This window comes from Coloeus monedula (genome assembly GCF_965178545.1).
Source record: "Coloeus monedula genome assembly, chromosome: 22".
NCBI classification, from domain to species: Eukaryota; Metazoa; Chordata; class Aves; order Passeriformes; family Corvidae; genus Coloeus; species Coloeus monedula.
The window spans coordinates 1281626-1300648 of NC_138802.1; the positions used below are offsets into that span (position 1 = coordinate 1281626).

The 19023-nt window shown below is 56.4% G+C and overlaps 1 protein-coding gene across 2 annotated transcripts in view; it reads right to left on the minus strand.

Moving 5' to 3' along the window:
* Nucleotides 1-325: 325 nt before the first annotated feature.
* The window catches only part of NOC2L (NOC2 like nucleolar associated transcriptional repressor), a 29046-nt gene continuing 10348 nt past the window's right edge, over nt 326-19023 (minus strand). For both annotated transcript variants that reach the window (XM_082295530.1, XM_082295529.1), the window contains exons 12-19: nt 16763-16874; nt 12470-12583; nt 12172-12273; nt 7996-8139; nt 5872-5985; nt 2837-2972; nt 1644-1784; nt 326-1055 (exon numbers count right to left, since the gene is read on the minus strand). In XM_082295530.1, coding sequence (XP_082151656.1) covers nt 910-1055; nt 1644-1784; nt 2837-2972; nt 5872-5985; nt 7996-8139; nt 12172-12273; nt 12470-12583; nt 16763-16874 — 1009 coding nt within the window. In that variant the 3' untranslated portion in view covers nt 326-909. The remainder of the gene's footprint in view (nt 1056-1643; nt 1785-2836; nt 2973-5871; nt 5986-7995; nt 8140-12171; nt 12274-12469; nt 12584-16762; nt 16875-19023) is intronic.

Below are 19023 nucleotides of genomic sequence, written 5' to 3' on the forward strand. Positions count from 1 at the left end.
ACAGAATAGCTTTGGTGGTACTTTAGCTTCTTTATATTGTAAAAAAAGGAAAAAAAAAATTCATTAGCCATCACATCACGATAAAAATGCTTTCCAGCAATCAATTTAAATAAAAAAGAAAAACACTTAATTTACAAAAGGTACCTGGCTTTACCCAAGCAGTCTCTGTCCTTCCTTTCCATGGGTGCACAGAAGGCAGCCAGCACCTTGCCCAGCTAAGTTAGAGCCAGAAGCAAAAGGGAATTCCCTTCTCTTTGGGAAGAACAGGTAAGTTCAAATCTTCTACAAAGTGATAATCTTTTCTTTCCAGTTAGGGTGGTGCAGTCCTCACCTGGGCAGTGTTTCCTACATTACTTGTTTGGCTTTTCCTTATTCCTTCATGGCTGCACAACCTCCCCAACCCAAGGAACTTTAATTTAAAGTTTCCTTCTGCAGCACACTTAGAGGCCAGCTTGAACTGTTCAAGGCTTCCATGGAAGCTCCAAAACTCTCTGTGCAGTCCTTAAGGCCTGCTGGGCACCAGGAATGGTTTGTTGAGGGCCCCAGAGCTAAATGTGGGGTGATGGGGTGGGTGGTGGGACACAGAGGACAAGAACCTCGTCCTGCCCTTGCTCAGCTCACTCAGCAGGAGCTGGAAGTGAACCCGGTGCTATTGAAAGCAGCAGATTTTAATGAGGGCTTTTTCCCCCCTCTGCTGAGCAGCTTTTACTGGCCTTGAGTTGGCCACAGTTTTATTGGTACCAAAACCAGAACTGGTGGAAAAAGCTGGCAAAGTCCAAGTCGAGGTGAAAAGTCCAAGTTGTGTCACCGAGGTGGCACCTGGGGCTGCTCCCACCTGTGTCCCTGGCTCTGGCAGCAGCTGCAGGTGCTGCAGGTGTGCTGGGAGAGGGCTCAGGCTGCTGGGGGTGCTCAGTCCTCGTCAGAGAACTCCAGGTCCTGCACGACGTCGTCCCTGCCCCGTGCCAGCTGCTCCAGGTCGGAGCGGGACAGCCCCCGGGGGCAGCTCCTCCTGTGCCGCCCTTCCTGGGAATCCTGGGCTGCTTCCCTGCCCTCCTCTGCGGGAAAGGAGAGGTGTCAATAACCCTGCCTCCCTTCCAGGGCACAGTCATGGCAGCTCGCTACTAATTAATGCCAGCCACTCATTAATTGTCCGGAGAGCCCCGCAGGGACGGGCACGGCAGCGGCCTGAGGTGCCTGGGGGAGCCCAAACGGCCCCAGCTGAGGCTGGAACATGAAGGGAGAGTGGGGGGCACGAGCTGGGCAGTGCCTGGAGCAGGGTCTGGGCACACATTCCCCACTGCAGAAACCCCAGGGAATGCAGGGCCCTCCTGCCAGCAGCAAGGAAAGGGTGACCCTGTGCCCCCTGTGCCCCTGTAGGGCTCAGATGAAAGCTGAGGCACCCCCTGAGTGGCACCTGCAGGGAGCCTCCAGCAAGGCCTGTGTGCCCCAGGGAAGGCTCCTGAACCCCACCGGGCTGGGCTGGGCTGGAGGAGTCTGAGTGAGAAGAGATGAAAGGGGCTGGGAGAGCCTGGGAACACCTTAACCCTTTGCTCTCTGCACCTCAGAGCCGCCAGGTCTCCCCTCCAGGGTGGGTGAAGCCCCTCCTGACCCCCTCAGCTCAAAGGATCCCCTTCCCCACTCACCCTCTGACTCGCTGTCCTCTTCCAATTCTTCCTCGTCCTCCTCGACTTCGTAATTTCCTTCTTCATCGTCGTCCTCCTCCCCAAACTCCTTGCTGCTGGCTTCTGAGCTCTCATCTGAGGCCTGCCCGGCCCTGCCTTTCCCTGGAGGAGGTTTCAGTGTGTGAGTGGAACACGCCAAGGGCAGAGAGCTCAGGAGTGCCAAACACACTGAAGGGGAGAGTTCTCCTCGTTTGTCACAAAGCCCAGCACCTCCTCCTGAGCCATTCATAACTCCCAGCCTTCCTTTCCTGCCCCAGAGCCAGCTGGAACACACAGGAGTGCAGGTACCTCCCCAGCTGCTGGGTTTTTCCTGCTCAGGGCTTCCCAAACTGGATTCCCTCCCCTCTTCAGCCCTTGCAGAGATCCCAGCCAGGGATTTTTTCCTGCCTGACAAGTATTTCCCATTCCAGGGGAAAGCTCATCCTGCTGTGATGGAATTCTCTGCATCCCCACCTTCCCTGCTGCCCTGGGAGGGTGCTGGGGTGTGATCCTGCTGGGATGGGCAGGCAGCTCCCAGCTCCACCCGCACCAGGAGCGCCAAGAAGTGACTGCAGACTCCCTTCCCTTCCTCTCCCCTTGGAGCCACACCTGGGACATCCCAAACATTCCAAATCACAGAAGGAATGCCCAGGTTTGTCCCCAAACTCTGTGAAGTTCCCAGGCAGGTTCCAGAATTTACTGTGGCCCTCTCGTGGTCACAGCCCAGGTGACAGCAGCCCCTGCTCGCCAGGTTTTCCTTGTTGGGAACGCTTGGAACGTCAGTCAGGATAAAACAAATCAATCAGAAGTGCAGCAAGGACAGGATCAAAGATCCCCGTGCTGGTGACAGCCCCTGGGCTTTGGGCTCTGACCTTGTGGGTGACAGAAGGAAGGTGCCAAGGGCAGGAGAGAGTGTGGGTCATGCCCAGGAAAAGAAACACAAGTCTGAGGCTTTAAAAGGCAGGAGAGGGAGAGAGGGACAAAAGCCTCCCAAACACCTTCAGTGCCACTTCATCCTGTGCTCTCCCTCCTTGTCAGTGACTCTTTTGAACCCAACATGACCAGCATGAAACCCCCTCAAGGGCAGGGCCAGACTGACCCCCACCACATGGAATTGTGGACAAGAAAATGGAATTGTGGACAAGGAGAAGGCAAGCCCAGCCCCAGCCCTGCACCTTTCACAGAGAAGCCTCCATTCTCCTCCTCAGAGTCACTGTCCAGCTCGAAGAGATCCTTGAATTCCTTCTTATCCTCCTCCTTTCTCTCATCCTGCTTCCTGCGCTTGATTTCTGGGAAGTTCAAGTCTTCAAGCTAGAAAGAAAACAAACCCAGCAGTAAGAACAGCCCTCATCTGTCCTTCCCAATGTCACAAGCTGTGTTTAAAGCCAGGAACTGGGCTCTGCCCAGCCTGCCCAGAGCAGCTGGGTCTGTCTGCTGCCAGCTGGGGCAGCCACAGGTTTGTGAGGGGTCACAGGGGTGGGTGAGGCACACAGAGCTCTGCTGCTCCCTTGATCTTCCCCTAATAAACTGCTTTTGCTAATGGAACATCCACTGCTGGTGCCTCAGCAGGGATAAGGATGCAGGGTGTCAGCGAGGGGCCGGCTGTGGGAGCCCTGCAGTGACAGCCAGGCAAGCCAGACTGTGCTGGGCATGTCTGCAGCAGCAGTTCCCCGAGCCCCTCTCTGGTTTTGGGTGCAGATTTCGGGATTTCAGGTGCTGAGGATGCTCAAGGTCTGTCTGCATCTCTGCCCTGATGGAGATCAATGGGCCAGGAGCCCCCGGAGCAGGCAGCCAATATCAATGCCATTAAGTCCTCTCAATTGACACCACCTCAGTGCTCTTTACACCTCTCCGGAGGGGAATTAGGGCGAGGATTTACTTGCAAGGGCTCAGGCCAGCAGGGCAAAGATAATCAGAATGCAAATGAAATCCCAAGTGCTCTCTGAGCATCAGCTGCCCTGCCCTGCCTGGCTGCACACCCCTCCTGGGAAGCACTCAGGCATTAGCATACATTAGGGCTGGCTTGGAAACACTCAGCCCGCGGGTCATAACTCATCTGCTGTCCCTGCCACCCCTCAGAGCACCCCGGAACGCTCTCCTGTCTGACCACAGCCACCCTCCCCGTGCAGCAGCAGCCAGGAACAGGCTGTGTGGAGAGGCAGCTCCCAGCAGACGCAGGATGGGGATGAGGAGCAGGAGATGGAGCTGTGCATTTGCTCCCGCGGCCAATTCCAGCAATTTCTCCCAGCCTGTTCCGGGATTATGGTCCCCAGCTGGGCCATATTGATCCTGGAGCTGAGCACTTCCCAGCAATCACCTGCAGCACCAGGCAGGGAAGGGCAGAGGGAGCAAATCACCCAGCACCATTTGCAGGGGCTCATTTGAAGTCATCATCCTCCCCCCCCCTGCTCCTTCTGCCACACTGAGAGGCCTCTGCTCCTCCCAGCCCCGCTGGGAAGGTGTGTGAAGGGAGCAGCACAGGGCTGGCTGGAAAAACCAGCCCAGAGATGCCAGGGAAGAGATTTGGGAAGCCAAATGCAGCCGGGGCAGTGGTCAGAAGCAATGCCAGGCTGCTGCCCTCAGCTGACCCCATCCAAGGCTGGGTTATAGGATGCCAGAATGGTGTGGGTAGGAAGGGACCCTAAACCTTCTCCAGTTCCATGGGCAGGGACTTGGCCTTGAGCAGTTCCAGGGATGGGGCAGCCACAGCCTGGTTCTGCTCCAGCCCCACCACGGGGTGAGCAGGGGGGTGAAAACGTTTTCCATAATTCCCATCATTTCTGGGGAACAGGACAGGCTCCTGTCCTGGCAGCAGGGGGGCTGGGCTTCTACGTTTCCCAGGAAAAATCCCCATTTCCACAGGCGGTTTTGGAAATCAGCACAGCCTGAGCACAGCAAACAGGAGCTGGTGCTGGATGAGCTGTGCCACCCCCACCCTTCTGAGACCCCACGGGATCCTCAGGATGGGCACCTCAAAATAAACCCCAAACCTGCTGTGGAGTGACCCCAAAGCAAAGGGCTGAGCCCTGTACTGACACAGCCCACAGACCCTGTGTTCATCACACACAAGCACTAATTAGCTAATTCGGGGGCCAGCCTTTTAATCCCCAGCTAGAGGCTTCCCATCTACCGAGTCTCCCCGAGCTGATTAGTCCAGATCCCATTAAAAACCATGGGAAAAGCAAATGGAACGAGCAGAAAGGGTCAGAGCTGTTACACAAGGCAAGCTGCAGCTCCCAGCCAGGCTGGGTTTTTTTTTTTTTTCCCCTGTTATTACCTTTTTTCCCCCCAATGGCTGCTAATGGGACATGGATTTTCCCAGCCCTAATGGGCCTCATGGTGTTCCCTCTCCTGCTGGGGCTCACAAAGCTGCATCATTAAGCCACCAGTCCCCACAGAGCCACACAACAGCCCCATTCACCAGCAGAGCTGCCAGGCAGCCTCTTGGAGAGCAAATCCCAAAGCTCTGTACTGAGAGCAAACCCCAAAGCTGCCCCTCTCCAGAGCAAACCCCAAGCTGCCTCTGTACTGAGAGCAAACCCCAAACTTGCCTCTGTACTGAGAGCAAACCCCAAACCTGCCTCTGTACTGAGAGCAAACCCCAAAGCTGCCTCTCTGTACTGCGGGCAAACCCCAAATCTGGCCCTCTCCAGAGCAAACCCCAAAGCTGCCCCTCTCCAGAGCAAACCCCAAATCTTTCCCTCTGTCCTGAGAGCAAACCCCAAAGCTGCCCCTCTGTCCTGAGAGCTGCTCCAGCAGCAGGACAATCAATGTCCCATCCCAGCAGCAGGGCCAGTTCAGGGCAGGAGCTCGGCCCCGCTCTGTGCTGTCCCCCAGCCCCTGTCCCCATTCCCTGGCTGCACAGGCCCCGTGCTTTGTGCACTCTCTGCTGTCTGTGCCCTCTGCAGGGCTGCCCTGGGCAATCCCAGTCCCTCCCTGAGCTCTGGGCCCTGCTCCTGGGGATGCACTGTTTGATTGCTGCCCTGCCCTGCTGCAGACCCCAGCCAGCTCTGTTCCTGGGCCTGGCCACCCTCACTGCATGAGCAGTTCTCCCTCAAGACTCCTGATGCAGCTCCCAGAGTGGCCAAGGAGCATTTCCTGGGGCAGGAGATGTGGGAAACGACAGCCTGGGCATTTATGTCCAGACAGAAAGTCCCAACACCATCCTGGGTGTCCCACGATGCCCAGAAATCCAGGGTTTGGTACTCACTCTTTCCTTGCCACTGATTTCCAGCTGGATCTCCTTCTCCCTCAGCTTCTTCCACTGGGTGTAGTATTTGGTCAGGGGCGTCCCCTCCTCCTTCACCTGCTTCTCCCACTGCTCCTGGGGAGAGAGGGGCACACATTTCAAGGTTTTCCAAGCAGTTTTCCAATAGGAGGCACAAGGTGAAGATCCTTCCCCAAACCACATTTTCCCAACTCCTGGGCAGCAATTGGCAGCCACACTGGAGAAGGACTCGGTGGATTTAAGCAGCTGCTGAGGCAGGAGTGGTGGGAACTGAGAGCTCTCCTCAGGCCAGGCAATGCCTGAGCCCTGCAGGGAGAACAGAGGGAGCCAAAAGCTGAAGTGGAGAGTTGGGAACTGCAATCCTGGGGTGCCAAAGGCACCGAGGGACAGCACAAAGCCCCCACAAAGGAGCATCTCTGGGGGTTTATGGGATGCTTCAGCTCATGGCAGACCCCCAAATTATCTCAGCATGGTGGCCTGAAATGTGAGTTCCCAAATTCCAATTTCTGCCTGCTGGAAGAGGTGTTGAGTCTCAGAGCTGCTGGGAACCCACAAGGGGCTCTCCCAAAACGAGCTCAGTGCCCTCTGGGACCCGCTGTTACTATCCCAGCCCTGAGTTCCCTTCTGCTCCAGCTGAAGGGAGAAGACAACACAGGAGTCAAGGCAGATGATGCTGTAAGGGAAAAAAAACCACTTCAAATGACAGCTGAAGGCAGGAACCAGAAAGGGACAGATCAGGGAATCCAGCAGGACAAAAATCTGTCCCCTGCCCCTCCAGTGGAGGTTTCTGATCACCTGCTGAGCCCTTGGTTTCAGTTCAGGCAGAGCTCCCTTGAGCACTTCCAGGCCCTGAGAACCACCCAGAGCTGTCTGAGTGCCTTTCTCCTGTCCTGCAGCCAAGTGTTTATTTTTGAAACAAACACTGCTGCAGGGTCTTGGACTGGGCCCAGCCTGGGGAGAGCAGAGTGAGGGAGTGCAGAGCCCATTTCTGCTGCCCAGGCAGAGGGAACGAGGAGGTGCAAACACCCTAAATGGGGGGAAGCAAATTAGGTGGTTAAAAACCCTTTTACCCTTCAATCTTTTGGCATCCAAGGCCTGAAAAGGGGTGGTGGGATGCCAGATTAAACTTAATTCTCCACCTGCAAACATCCCTTTAGCTAAAAACTCCCTCCCAGAGCTGTACCTGTTTCCCTGCATCACCACAGAGCCCAGAAAGCTTTGCATGAGCCCACAAAACACAGCAGCAGCTCAGATATTCTTCAGCAGATCTCAACTCAGGTGCTCCTGGGGAGCTGAGCCCCAAAAGGAGGCAGCTCCCAAATTCCTGCTGCTCAGCCACCACAGGAGACACGCAGGCAGCAAGAAGTTAAAATAATCCTCAGGTTCTTACCCCAGAGCTGCTGGGAAGGACAGCCAGTGGCAGGGTTGTTGAAACCCCTCTTTATTCAGCTGCAGACCTTCCCCAGCTCCTCTGCCTCAGGGAGAGCCCGGGGGCTCGGGATCTCTGCCTCTGGCGGCCACAGCAGTGCCCACAAAAACACAACCCAACAAATGCCCCCAAACCAGCCCAGTGCCTCGCTCCAGACAGGCACCAACCAGCCCGAGCCATCCCTGCAGCCCCTGCCCTCGGGGCCCAGCTCGCTGCCAAGGGGTGCAGCTGCTGCCAGGGGTGCAGAAATGCAGGCCTTCCAATAAACCCTGTGGGCACAGAGGCTGCCTGGACCCACCAACCACCCTGCTGCAGGCAGATTTTCAGCGGGCAGGGAAGCGCTGGGTCCCTCTCAGATCTCACACCCACAGCTCACCTGCTCTAAATCATGCCAGGCACAGTGGGCACTACCAGGAATGGGAGGATGAAAGCAATTCCCAGCAGAGGCAAGGCCCTTCCATGCACGTGTGTGCACCAGAAACAGCAGCAGGACACGATTTAGGGGCTGTTTTCCAGAGGTTCTTGGCTGCAGCGCCCTGGAGCCCCAGCTCAGCCGTTTGGCAACATCTGCCCCACCTCACATCCCCTTTCCATCAGCTCCTCCTGCTCCCTGCCAGCCCAGCCCAGTCCCCAGAGCCTCCTGAGTGCCCAGGTGGCCAGAGGAGCCGCGGGCTCACCACGGCCTCGGTGCTGGCCACGCCGAAGGCCGCTCGCTGCCGCCTGCTGCAGATGTGGGCCGAGTTCTCCTGCACCTTCTCCAGCAGCTGCCGCACGGGCTTGCAGTAGTTGGCAACCTTGCACTCCTTCAGGAAGGATTTCAGCTGGGAGGAGGAAAAGGAGAGGAAGAGTGAAAGCAATGCGATGGTTTCCATGAACATCCCCTCGGTGAAGAAGCATCTCCCACCCTCAGAGACCCACAGCACTGCCTGTTCCCTTCAACTCAGCCCAAACTCCCGTGGGATTTATCACCCACAGTCAGGCCTGGGCTGGGAGGATGCACAGAGCTGCACTTTGCTCCAAACCAGCTCTTTGACACTGGGAAAGACGGATCAGTGGAGGAAAAGCTCTGAGCTCCTCTGGGGGCCTCCACTGCCAGTGCACTCACAATTGCTCTGGCTCCTGCTCAGCAGAGAAAAAAGAGGATTGTGGAGCTGCATGGAGCCCAGGAATAACAGTGGGTACGTGTGGATGCTCCATGGCCAGAGCCACAGACAAGGACTGGAATGAGGGAAGGAGTTAAGGCTGTGGAACCTCAGCTGCCATTGGGGTGGGAATACCCCAAACAGGGGCTGTGGGTGGCAGTGATGGCCAGGACTGAAGGCAGGCGTTGAGAAGAGATTTCAAACTGGGGTGAAGGAGTCTGTGGACTGGGAATGAGGGGCTTTGGCTCAGTGGGAAAACCTGGTGCTGCTCCAGGGTTGGGATGGAGCCAGCGGGGTGAGGTTTGCTCCAGGTCTGGCTGCACCAACCCAACTCCAGCTGGCACCCCCGACCTTCCCAGGGCTCAAATCCACACCCAAAATGACAAAATGAAGCTCTCCAGCACCACCACCCTGCTGTGACACCTCCAAACCAAGAACTGAGGCACCAGTGGACGCTCTTGGGGACACAAAGAAGGATGGGGGGTGTCCAGGCTGATTCATGGCTTGAATTCCAGCGGGCTCCACTGCCTGCTAACAGTTCTCCCCAGCTCCAGGAGTGCTGTCTAAATCCTGCAGGCCAAGCTCTTTGCTGGAGCCATAAATAAACACACACACACACACACACACACAAACACTGCACAGACATTTGATTTAGAGAAAGAGACCCAATAAGGCAGGAGAGGATGGTTAACCACGGTGCAATCCTCCCCTCACCCGGGACCTGGAGATGCTACTGGGAGGGAGAGAAAGGATTTCCAGGCAGCAAATCCATTGCTGCCTTCCCCACCCACGGCTTCCAAGGTTCTGCCTCGAAGACAGAGCTGGGCAAAGGAAGGAGATGTTTCCCTCCTGTCAAGCTCCATCTGAAATGCCAGGTGGGGAGGTGTTCCTGTTAGTCAGGAGGTGACAGTGCCAGCCAGCCCCTCCCTGCCAGGACACTGCTCTCTGAGGGGTGTTGGCTGCAGGATCTCCCCATTCAGGAGCAGCAGGGGCTTCCCTTGTCCCCTTCCCTCCAGCACACCCCAGCTGCCACCACAGCACCAGCTCAGAAAAATGGGAATTTGGACACAGACCTTCCCTGCTTCCCCCAAAGCACAAAGAAACCATCAGCACGACTATTCTCCTGCTGCTGAAGCCTGTCCCACCCTCACCCCCCCGTCCTAAAATATTTATTTTTTATAGGTGCTGCATATTTATCTCCACTGAGACATGCATTTGTCATCCGATTTATCTCACTTGATCCCCCCAGCTGCAGCCCCAGATCCATTCCATCCGCTGCCACACACATTATCATTTTTCTTCCCTCGCAGAAGTGTCACCAGAAATCCTGCAAAATCTCGGGCTCTATCAGCGCAGTTTGGAGCTCTGTGTTCCCTCACACAGCCCCTGCTCCATTCCTGCTCTCCCCCTCCTGTCTCCCACCCTTGCAATCCCTCATGGTCCCACCTCTATCTGCCAGATATTAATGAAACCTAATGAGATCTCAGCCCTGTGTGGAGAGGCAGGGACACAACCAGGGAGGTAAAAGAAGATAAAGGACAGAAAGGGAAAGAAAAAACGGTCTGTGTGTGCCTTTTCCTACCCTGCCAAATGGAACAATCCTCTCTCTGCACAATGAAAGCAGCCAGAACCCCGATGTGTGCGTGGATGTGGCATTAAGGTCTCACACCCCAGCCCCATCATTCCTGGCATTGATTCTGTCCCACAGCCAGCCTGCAGCACCAAAGGTTTCTCCCAGCAGAGCCCACAGGGCAAAACCCCAGCTCCTCTTACTGGAAGTGCTGCAGGGAACCCGAACCCTGCCCAGTCCCCCACTCAGAGCGGGCAGAGGGAATTTCCCTGGGGCAGAGGTGGCAGCAGCAGGAGTGGTGCGGGCAAGGCAGGGCAGGGCAGGGCAGGGCAGGGCAGGGCAGGGCAGGGCAGGGCAGCACCTCCTGCCCTTCTGCCTTGCTGCAAGCCAAGCCTGGCTCCTGCCACCTCCTGCCTCCCCTGACCAGTGCCAGCTTTTCCCCTCCAGCCTCCCACTCCTGCTCTGTGCTGCCTGCCAGGGGTCTGGGGGAGGGAGAAGGCTCTTCCCTCCCAGCCCCTGCTGCAGTGACCACCACGGGGTCAGCCCTGGGGCAGGAGCAGCAGCTTTGAAGTGCCTCCCGTCCCCACTGGCTCTCCTCTCCTTTCATCTGCCGGCTGCTTCCTGCCTTCCAGGCAGGGAGCTTGGGAAGCCGAGGCTGGAAAGCTCAGCCCAGCTTCCCCCAGAGCCGCTGACCAGTGTGGCAGGAGGAGGAGGGCCACAGCCCCTGCCAGCTGGAACAGCCCTGCCACGGCGCTGGGAGAGGCGTGAGCTCACCAGGGAGGGGGGATCGGCACAGATGGATCCCTGCAGTCAGCTGGAAGTGCTCCAGGAGAAAAGCCTCTCCCCACACGCCTTCCCGAAGGCCCGGAGATTTTGGGAAGCCAACGCCAGCCCCCAGCCCAGCAGACGCCACAAGGCTGCGGGCAGTGGCAGCCAAGCAGGAATCCGAGAGCATCAATCCTCTGCAGAATTCCAGGCTGCTCCCAGGCTGTGTTTGGAAGCCACAGGGCCGTCAGCCGCTCCTCATTCCAGCCAAACATCGGCTCCGACAGCTCCGCTGCTCCGACAGCTGCTGGCTGAGAGCACAGGGCCCCTGTGCTGCCAAGAGGGGGGAGCAGGGACAGGCACAGCACCAGGAGCTGCTCTGCCTGCACACACAGGGGCTGTCAGCTCCCATTAGCCAAGGCAGCCCCTGTGCCAGGCTGGGGGCACAGCCAAGAGCCGTGTGCCTGGCAGATGCCAGCCCCAGCAGATGCCAGCCCCGGCAGGGACACGGAGCTCTGCTTCCCAAACAGCCTGTGGGGCACAGCCAATGCTCCCCCAGCAGCCAGAGGCTTCCCAAGGTGTGCAGGGGCTCGTGGCACACACCAGGACAAGCAGAGGTTCGTGGCCCCACGGAGGATGGGACAGCAGCCAGTCCTGAGTTAAACAGAGGGCTGGGAATGAGGGAACACATTCCAGCACTGAGCAGAGCTGTCTGCAGCTCCTCCCCAGGGGCAGCTCCAGCCTCTGCTCCTGTCACCAGGACAGAGCCAGGGAACGGCTGGAGCTGGACCAGGGAGGGTCAGGGTGGGTATCAGGAAAGGCTCTTCCCCCAGAGGGTGGTGGGGCACTGACCAGGCTCGCCAGGGAGGAGGGATGGACACAGGAACTGCACTGGCTCGTGTGCAGGGACCTGGGGAGAAGGAGCCTGAGGAGGGAAGATTGGGGAAGACTGGGAGGGAAGATTGCCATCTTGTGGAGAGCACCTCGGGAGGCCAAGGACAAGGAAAAGCCGGGGCTCGGAGCACAGGTTCTGCTCTGAGACCCTGCAGCAACTGGGACAGCTCCAAAGAGCCAAGAACTCACCTGAGCTCACCATCCCAACCCCATCCTGGAGCAGTTCTGCAGCCTCTGCTCCACTCTGGCTCCCAACAGAGTGGCAAACTCCAGAGCCACTCTCCCCTACCTCCAGCCTCCTCATTAGGTGCTGTGCCTCTGTTCCTCCCCCAACAACTCCCCAAAGCACAAATAAAAACTAAAACAAAGGAAAGGTAAATGGCTCTCCCCTCATTTTGAGGCGACCCTGAGCTCACTGTTAGTTTAAATGACTTTATCCCACTCTGTGCACGTTCATGGCACCAGAAGTGTCTGCCCCTTACCTGGATGACAGTGGGGAGAACCAGCTCTGGGAAGCCAATGCTGTGGGCTTGGCCATGGAGATACTCCAGCATCAGGTCATAGAGCTGGTCAATGAGTCCATCCTGAGCAGGAGAAACACAAATCAAGCGACTGGATACGACCTAAACCCTACAGATCTCCTACAGCAACCAAACCCTACGGATTTCCCAGGCTGGGAAAGGTGTCCCCAGCCTTTGGGGACAGGACATGGAGCACATTCCTTGTGCTCTGCTGGTCACAGGGAACCCGGGCACTGCTGGAGGCTGAGGTCCCACTTACTCTGAAGGCCTTTTCCTGCAGGTTGGCATTGGAGAGCTTCAGGATCACGGCAAAGTTGATGGGCTTGGAACTCATCCGGCCTGGCTTCTTGTTGAAATCCACTTGCTGGAAAACCTGGAAAAGAAAAAATGAGTGTTAAGGTGATCCCAGCACAAAGCAACCACCAAAAGACTCAGCTAAGAGCATACAGCGGTGGCAGAGCCAAGAAGACAATCCAGAAACCCCAATTCCTGATCACAGCTTTCCTAAAAATCCCAGCCAGGGACACAGGGAGGGAGCAAACACCGACCACACCTGAAGCTGTGGAGACCTGGGTGTGAAAGGTGCTGAGGTGTGAAGAGGAAACCAACCCAAGCAAGAGCATGAGAAACTCAGGTTTGTTCCTCAGCCCCACCCTTCTCACAGTCAGAGGTTGTACCCCAAAGCTGGAGCGGGTTTTGGAGCTGTCCCTGGAGGTGAGAAGGGTTTCAAAGCAAGACTAAATGGTGCTTACACCAAATTCACAGTCACTGAAATAACTGTCCCAGGGAGACCTGTCCAAACCACTGGGTATGAGGCAGATTCCCAGAGATCCCCACCACAGGATCCCACGTGGCAGTCGAGGGAGGCTGCAGTGGCAACAGGAGCTCATTTAACCAAAACCCAAGCCACCAGTTGGTAACATTTGCACACCTGGCACACCCACAGAGGGGTGAGGAGCGTGTCCTGCCCCCTCCCCACCCTGGAGCACCTCGAGAGCAGCCCCAGCTCCTCTCTGCCTGTGCCCAAACGCCTTGAAATCGCCCTCCCGAGCAGGAAATCATTTCTCTTCCCTCTGTGCAGCAGCAGCACATCCATCACCAGCCCCCAGCAGCCCAGCAAGGTGGGGATGCAGTGCAGGGGCTGCTCCAGGCTGAGGGGAGCAGGAGGGGGAGGCTGCTCAGGTCACAGCAGTGCCCCCAGGCCACAGGAGCACGGAGACTGTTATTGATTTCTGACATTTTATTTGTCAATCCAGGTTATTTGGAACGGAGGGATGAGCGTGGGGGCTTGTGCAAACAAAGAGCCCTTGCCTGGGGAATCGATGCCATAAACCTCGTTATGCACAGTTATTTCTTTGGCCCAAACAGAGCTATTGATTCCCCAGGTCAGACACATTAAAGGCGTCGGGGCTCCCTGAGATCCTCCCACGCCTCCAGGCAGGCAGGGAAGGCAAGCCAGAGGCTTTGGAAGTCGCCCAGGAGGTGGCAGGGAGCTGGGCAAGGCCTTTGGGAAGGGCAGGAAGTGTGGTTCCCATCGAAGGGCTGACAGCCAGGCTGAGGGAGAGCGTGACTGATGTCTAGGAATCCTGGGGCAGGGTGGGAGGGGGATAATGAGGGACCAGAGGGCCACAGGACAGTCACAAGCCAACAGTGTGGCTGAAGGGATAACCACTGGCAGACAGAGGGAAGGATGGGGCAGCACAGGCAGGAAGGAGAGGGATTTTTGGCACTGCCAAGCTCCCAATTTCCACGTGGGGAGCGGGAAGGGAGCTGGGATACACAGTTCCCACTGCCAGAGTGCAAAGCAGCTTTGCACCACAGCACCCCCACTGCATCACCTCATCCATTCCCCCTTTTCCTGCCCTCAGGCTCTGGGAAAAGCCCCTGGCTCTGCTGTGATCCTGAGCTGGCAGCCCCACAGCCGCTCCCAGCTGGGCCAGGCTCATTGCTGGGCCAGCTTCCCCCAGCTCTGTCACTCCCTCCCCCCCTCACTGAGGGCAGGGCTGAGGAAATCTCATTAAACTGCTCCCATTTTACTGCCCAGTTCAGCCCAGCTGCTCAACTTTCTGCTGGGGCTGGAAGGGAGCCCTGCAAGTCACCTCCAGCAGGTACCTCAGCCCCATCCACTCAAATATTCTGAGTATCTCTGAGGACTGACCCTCCATTATCTATCCAGGCAACCTGCTCCAACCTCCCCACATCACATTGCTGGGGAATCTCTTGGATTTTTTGTTTCTGTGTGGTTTTTTTTCCCCCCTAGTGTTGAAGTGAGACCTGCTGCATTCACTTTCCATGTGCTGCAGGACACTGATCTGCTGCACCAGCAGCTCCCCACTTCACCTCATCTGCAGTTTCAGAGCTGCAGCACACTGGTGGAGGGAGGAGAAGGAGGAAAAGCAAAGGTGAGGCTGCTGGGGCAGCTCCCCACCGTGGTTACCCACAGCCCTGCTGGCACAGTAACTGCAGGGAGGGAAGGAAGGGAGGAAGGAAAGGAAGGCTGGGATCTCACAGACTCTTCAAGGAGAGCAGCAAGACAAAAATAAAGTCTTGCCTGCTCTGCACTCTCTCCCAAGCCACCTCTCCTGGTCCAAGATGGAATCGTGCAAGCTGCTGCTCTTGCTCCATGCTGGGAAGCAGAGTCAGAGAGGGGGCAGGGCTGGATGCTGGGGGGCAGCAGCCCCTGTCAGGATACATCAGGCAGCCAGCTCTCCCTTCCCTTGGCAGCTGGGGAATTCCTGTGCCTCTGGGAATGCACCGACCCTCAATTTGTGTCTCCTGGAGCAGCAGCAGCCACGGGGCTGAGCTGAGAGGCAGCCAGGGCTGGGTTTGCTCGGTGCAGAAGGGAAATGCAGAGTTATGGTCACTCCTTCCACCGGCAGCTCCAACAGAACCCACACTGCAGACCCTGCAGAGCCCTCTCCAAAACCTGCACACAACAGGGTCACAAACTCCACGGCTGCTCCTTCACTGCCCTCGGATCCAGCTGGAACAGAGTAGTTTTTCCCCTTCCTAACAAATGGAGCACATCCCATGCTGGGACCCTTCATTCCACCTCCCAGCCCCAAATCACGGTACCAACACCCTGCCCAGATCCTTCCAGCTCAGACAGGTTTTGGCAGGAACACCTGAGGGAGCCCAGGGTGCTGAGTGGGAACACCTGAGGACACTCAGGAACACAATGGGGACACCTGAGGACAATCAGGAACACAATGAGGACACCTGAGGACAATCAGGGGCACAATGGGCACCACCTGAGGACAATCAGGAACACAATGGGCACAGCTGAGGACAATCAGGAACACAATGGGGACACCTGAGGACAATCAGGGGCACAATGGGCACCACCTGAGGACAATCAGGGGCACAATGGGCACCACCTGAGGACAATCAGGAACACAATGGGGACACCTGAGGACACTCAGGAACACAATGGGGACACCTGAGGACAATCAGGAACACAATGGGGACACCTGAGGACAATCAGGAACACAATGGGGACACCTGAGGACAATCAGGAACACAATGGGCAACACCTGAGGACAATCAGGAACACAATGGGGTCACCTGAGGACAATCAGGAACACAATGGGGTCACCTGAGGACAATCAGGAACACAATGGGGACACCTGAGTGGGCAGACTGGGAACAATTGAGGGAGATCAGGTTGCAGGGTGGGAACACCTGAGGACAATCAGGGGCAGAGTGACAACACCTGGCTGGGGCCTGACACTCAGATTAGGGACAAGGTGCCAGGGCCAGAATGCAAATGGGGGAAGGCTCTGAGTTTTCTCTCTGACAGCTCTAAAAAGCAAAAAGAATCCTCACCCTCCCTGCCCCGAGCACCACGACCCCAGAGGGGAGATGCCTCTGTCCCAAAATCTGGCTGGCAGGATTTCAAACACACAGCAGCAAGAGGAAGGAAGCAGGGGAATGGCAAAGCCACCCAGGCCAGGGAGCAGGAGGTTCATAAACTTTCCACAGGCTGAGGATGTGGTCTGCAAGAGACCTTTACAGCAACCCCAAACCACAAAAGCCTTTGCTTCAACAGAACTTGATTAGGAGTGAGCCTGGCTGAGTCAGGCACTTACCACAGCAGTGTGTGTCCTTCCTCCTCAGTGGCCAGCCCCATGCCAGCTCAATTCCTCACAGATACTTTCCTAACTATTTTTTTTTAATTCTTTCAGGTTTTTTTCTTTCTCTTCCACTTCCCGTTGTCTGCAGTCAGGAACAACTCTGCCTTCACCAAGAGATGACCACATCAGCAGGATGGAGCTTGGGCAATTCCTGCAGCAGGCTGAGGCTCTGAATCTCTCTGGCAACCCCTTTGCCTACTCCAGGTGCACCAGTTCAAGCCCCTGGGGATGCATTTCCACACCCCACTGAGCTCAGGTACGACTCACAGCCCAGAGAAAGCTCAATCCTGTTTTCTCACCGAGTCTGGTGCTGTTTGCCAGGGATTTTAGGGAGTGAGCAAAGTGGGAGCTCTTGGGAGCTGCTGGTGGTGCAGTGAGGGTGTTTATCAGGGAAAAGGTGCCAGCAGGGACCAACCAACCTCGAGGATGAAGGGCAGCACTGGGATGAAGGTCCTGGTGCTCTCGGCCAGCAGGGTGAGGGCACGGATGCAGTGCATGCGCAGGGGGTAGAACCGAGTCGTTGGCACCAGCCTGGGCAGGAAAAGTAAATAAAACCAGATTCTATTAGGCCAGGTTTATACAGGAACTGCACCTGCAGCCTTCAGTGACACAGGAGAGCACTCCCCTACTCGGCTGAAGAAATCTGCACAGCTGCTGAAGCCACCCCATAGCTGGAAATAAAATCCCTGCGTTAAACCCGTAACACTGACACAGAAACTCCTCCTGCCACAGCTCAGCTCTCCAGCTCTGCTGGGAGAAAGGGCTCCCAGAGCTGTGCAGCTGAGGTTTGTCACTGATGCCAGCTCCCTGTCAGGCTGGGACTGAGCAGGATTAGCTCCCCCAGGAGCAGAGGGAGAATGGAGAGCAACCTAAAGCCCCCCACACCTCATTTCTGTGCCACTCTCAAGCCCCTCACTCAATGACCTGTACCCGAAGTCATGGAAGCCTCCAGCATTAAATTTTTTATGTTTTTAAACCACAGCTCACAGATGACAGACCCAAGCTGATAAATGAACCCCTCCCTCCCCAAAGGACTTGCTGAGCAATCCAGGAGAGCCCACAAAATAAAAATGTTTGACCAGGCACCATAAATCAGCTGCATCCCCCCTCAAAATAGTGAAATAATTATCACTGGATCCATTACAGAAATAAATCTGCTTCACACCCCTGCCCTGGCACCTCTGGAGATGACGAAAGCCATTCTCAGGAATTAATTGATCGAGGAATAAAGCTGTTAAGTGTATGGATTTACTGTAAACCAAGGCCATTCATTTCAGAGTGCGTGGCCATGCCACAGCCTGCTCCACATCCCGGGGCTGGATGCACTGGGAATGCCAAACACAGCTGGGAGCAGCTGCCCAGTCCCTCCAAAGAGACTCCTTTCACCTCAGAGCAGAGTCCCCAGTGCCCCTCTATCACTTGGAATGGCCCCAGTCCTCTTCCTAGGCTGTGGGGTTGGGAACAGCACCAAGGCTTGGTTTGACTTGGTACAGCTCATCCTGTCACAGCCCTGGTGACCAGAGAGGACAGAGAAAACTCCTCTCAGCATCAGCCCCTGCTCCAGGGCAGCCAGGTCCCTGCTCATGATGCCATGAAGACTTTTGCCTTTTCTTTTATACCCCTGTTATACCTTTTTACAACTTCTGTATTCTCAGTGCTTTTTGCCTACATTCTTGGACTCGTTTGTCAAGCTCAGAGACTCAACATTTTAGAAGCTTCCTAGCCAGGGATCAGTGTGCCCCAGAGCCCAAGGTCCTCTCCAGAACACATCCTGTAAACCAAGATAGAACCATCCAGGGGAAGGTTCCTTGGGGAGGGGGGCTCACTCCAGCCTCTCACTGGGGAATCTTTGATAGATCTGCTAATTAGTAACACCTAGAATGTTATACCCAATGTTGGGAGACACAGAGACACAGACAGAGACAGACTGGGTGGGGTGCATCTCGATGCACATGACCTGGACGTGTGCACCTAAGGATCCTTAAAAATAAATACCAAGGTAAAATCCCTTTTCCCCTTCTAACCGTGTGTGCCTCTTGATTTTAAGACCAGGAAAAGGCATCACTCAGGGACACCCAGGCTGTCCCTGCCTTCCTCCCTGCACGTGCTGAGAGGCTGGAACACCACAGGCACCACAATTCCTCCTTTAAGCACACACCAGGGAACAGCCTCACTGTTACAGCTCAGGCTGCGAGCGGGGCACACACCCGAGCACGCAAGGCCAGGAAAAGTGGAAAAAAAAAAAAAGGGATAGAACAGGAGCTCCTGCTGCTAAAAACAACCAGCAGCGTGGAGAGATGCCAGCATGGGGATCAGCAGCAGGAACCCGGGGAGGACGCAGCAGGTGCCGGGGACACGGGGACACCGTCCTTGTGCTGGGGCCAGGCGCCACCTCCCGGCACGGGAACGGGGCTCTGCTCCCATCCATCCCTCGGGATGCACACCAGCAGCAGGGCAAAGAAGGGACTGCAGAGGTCACGCAGAGTCCTGTCCCACAGCAGCCCCACATCCACCAACCTGCCTCCTTCATATCCCAGACACCGGCCTGGCTCGCCAAGGAATGCAGCTGGGAGCTGGTTCTGCTTCCCCAGCCCTGGAATCTCAGAGTCCTGGAATGGTTTGGGTTGGAAGGGACTTAAAGCTCACCCAAATTGCACCCCTGCCATGGGCAGGGACACCT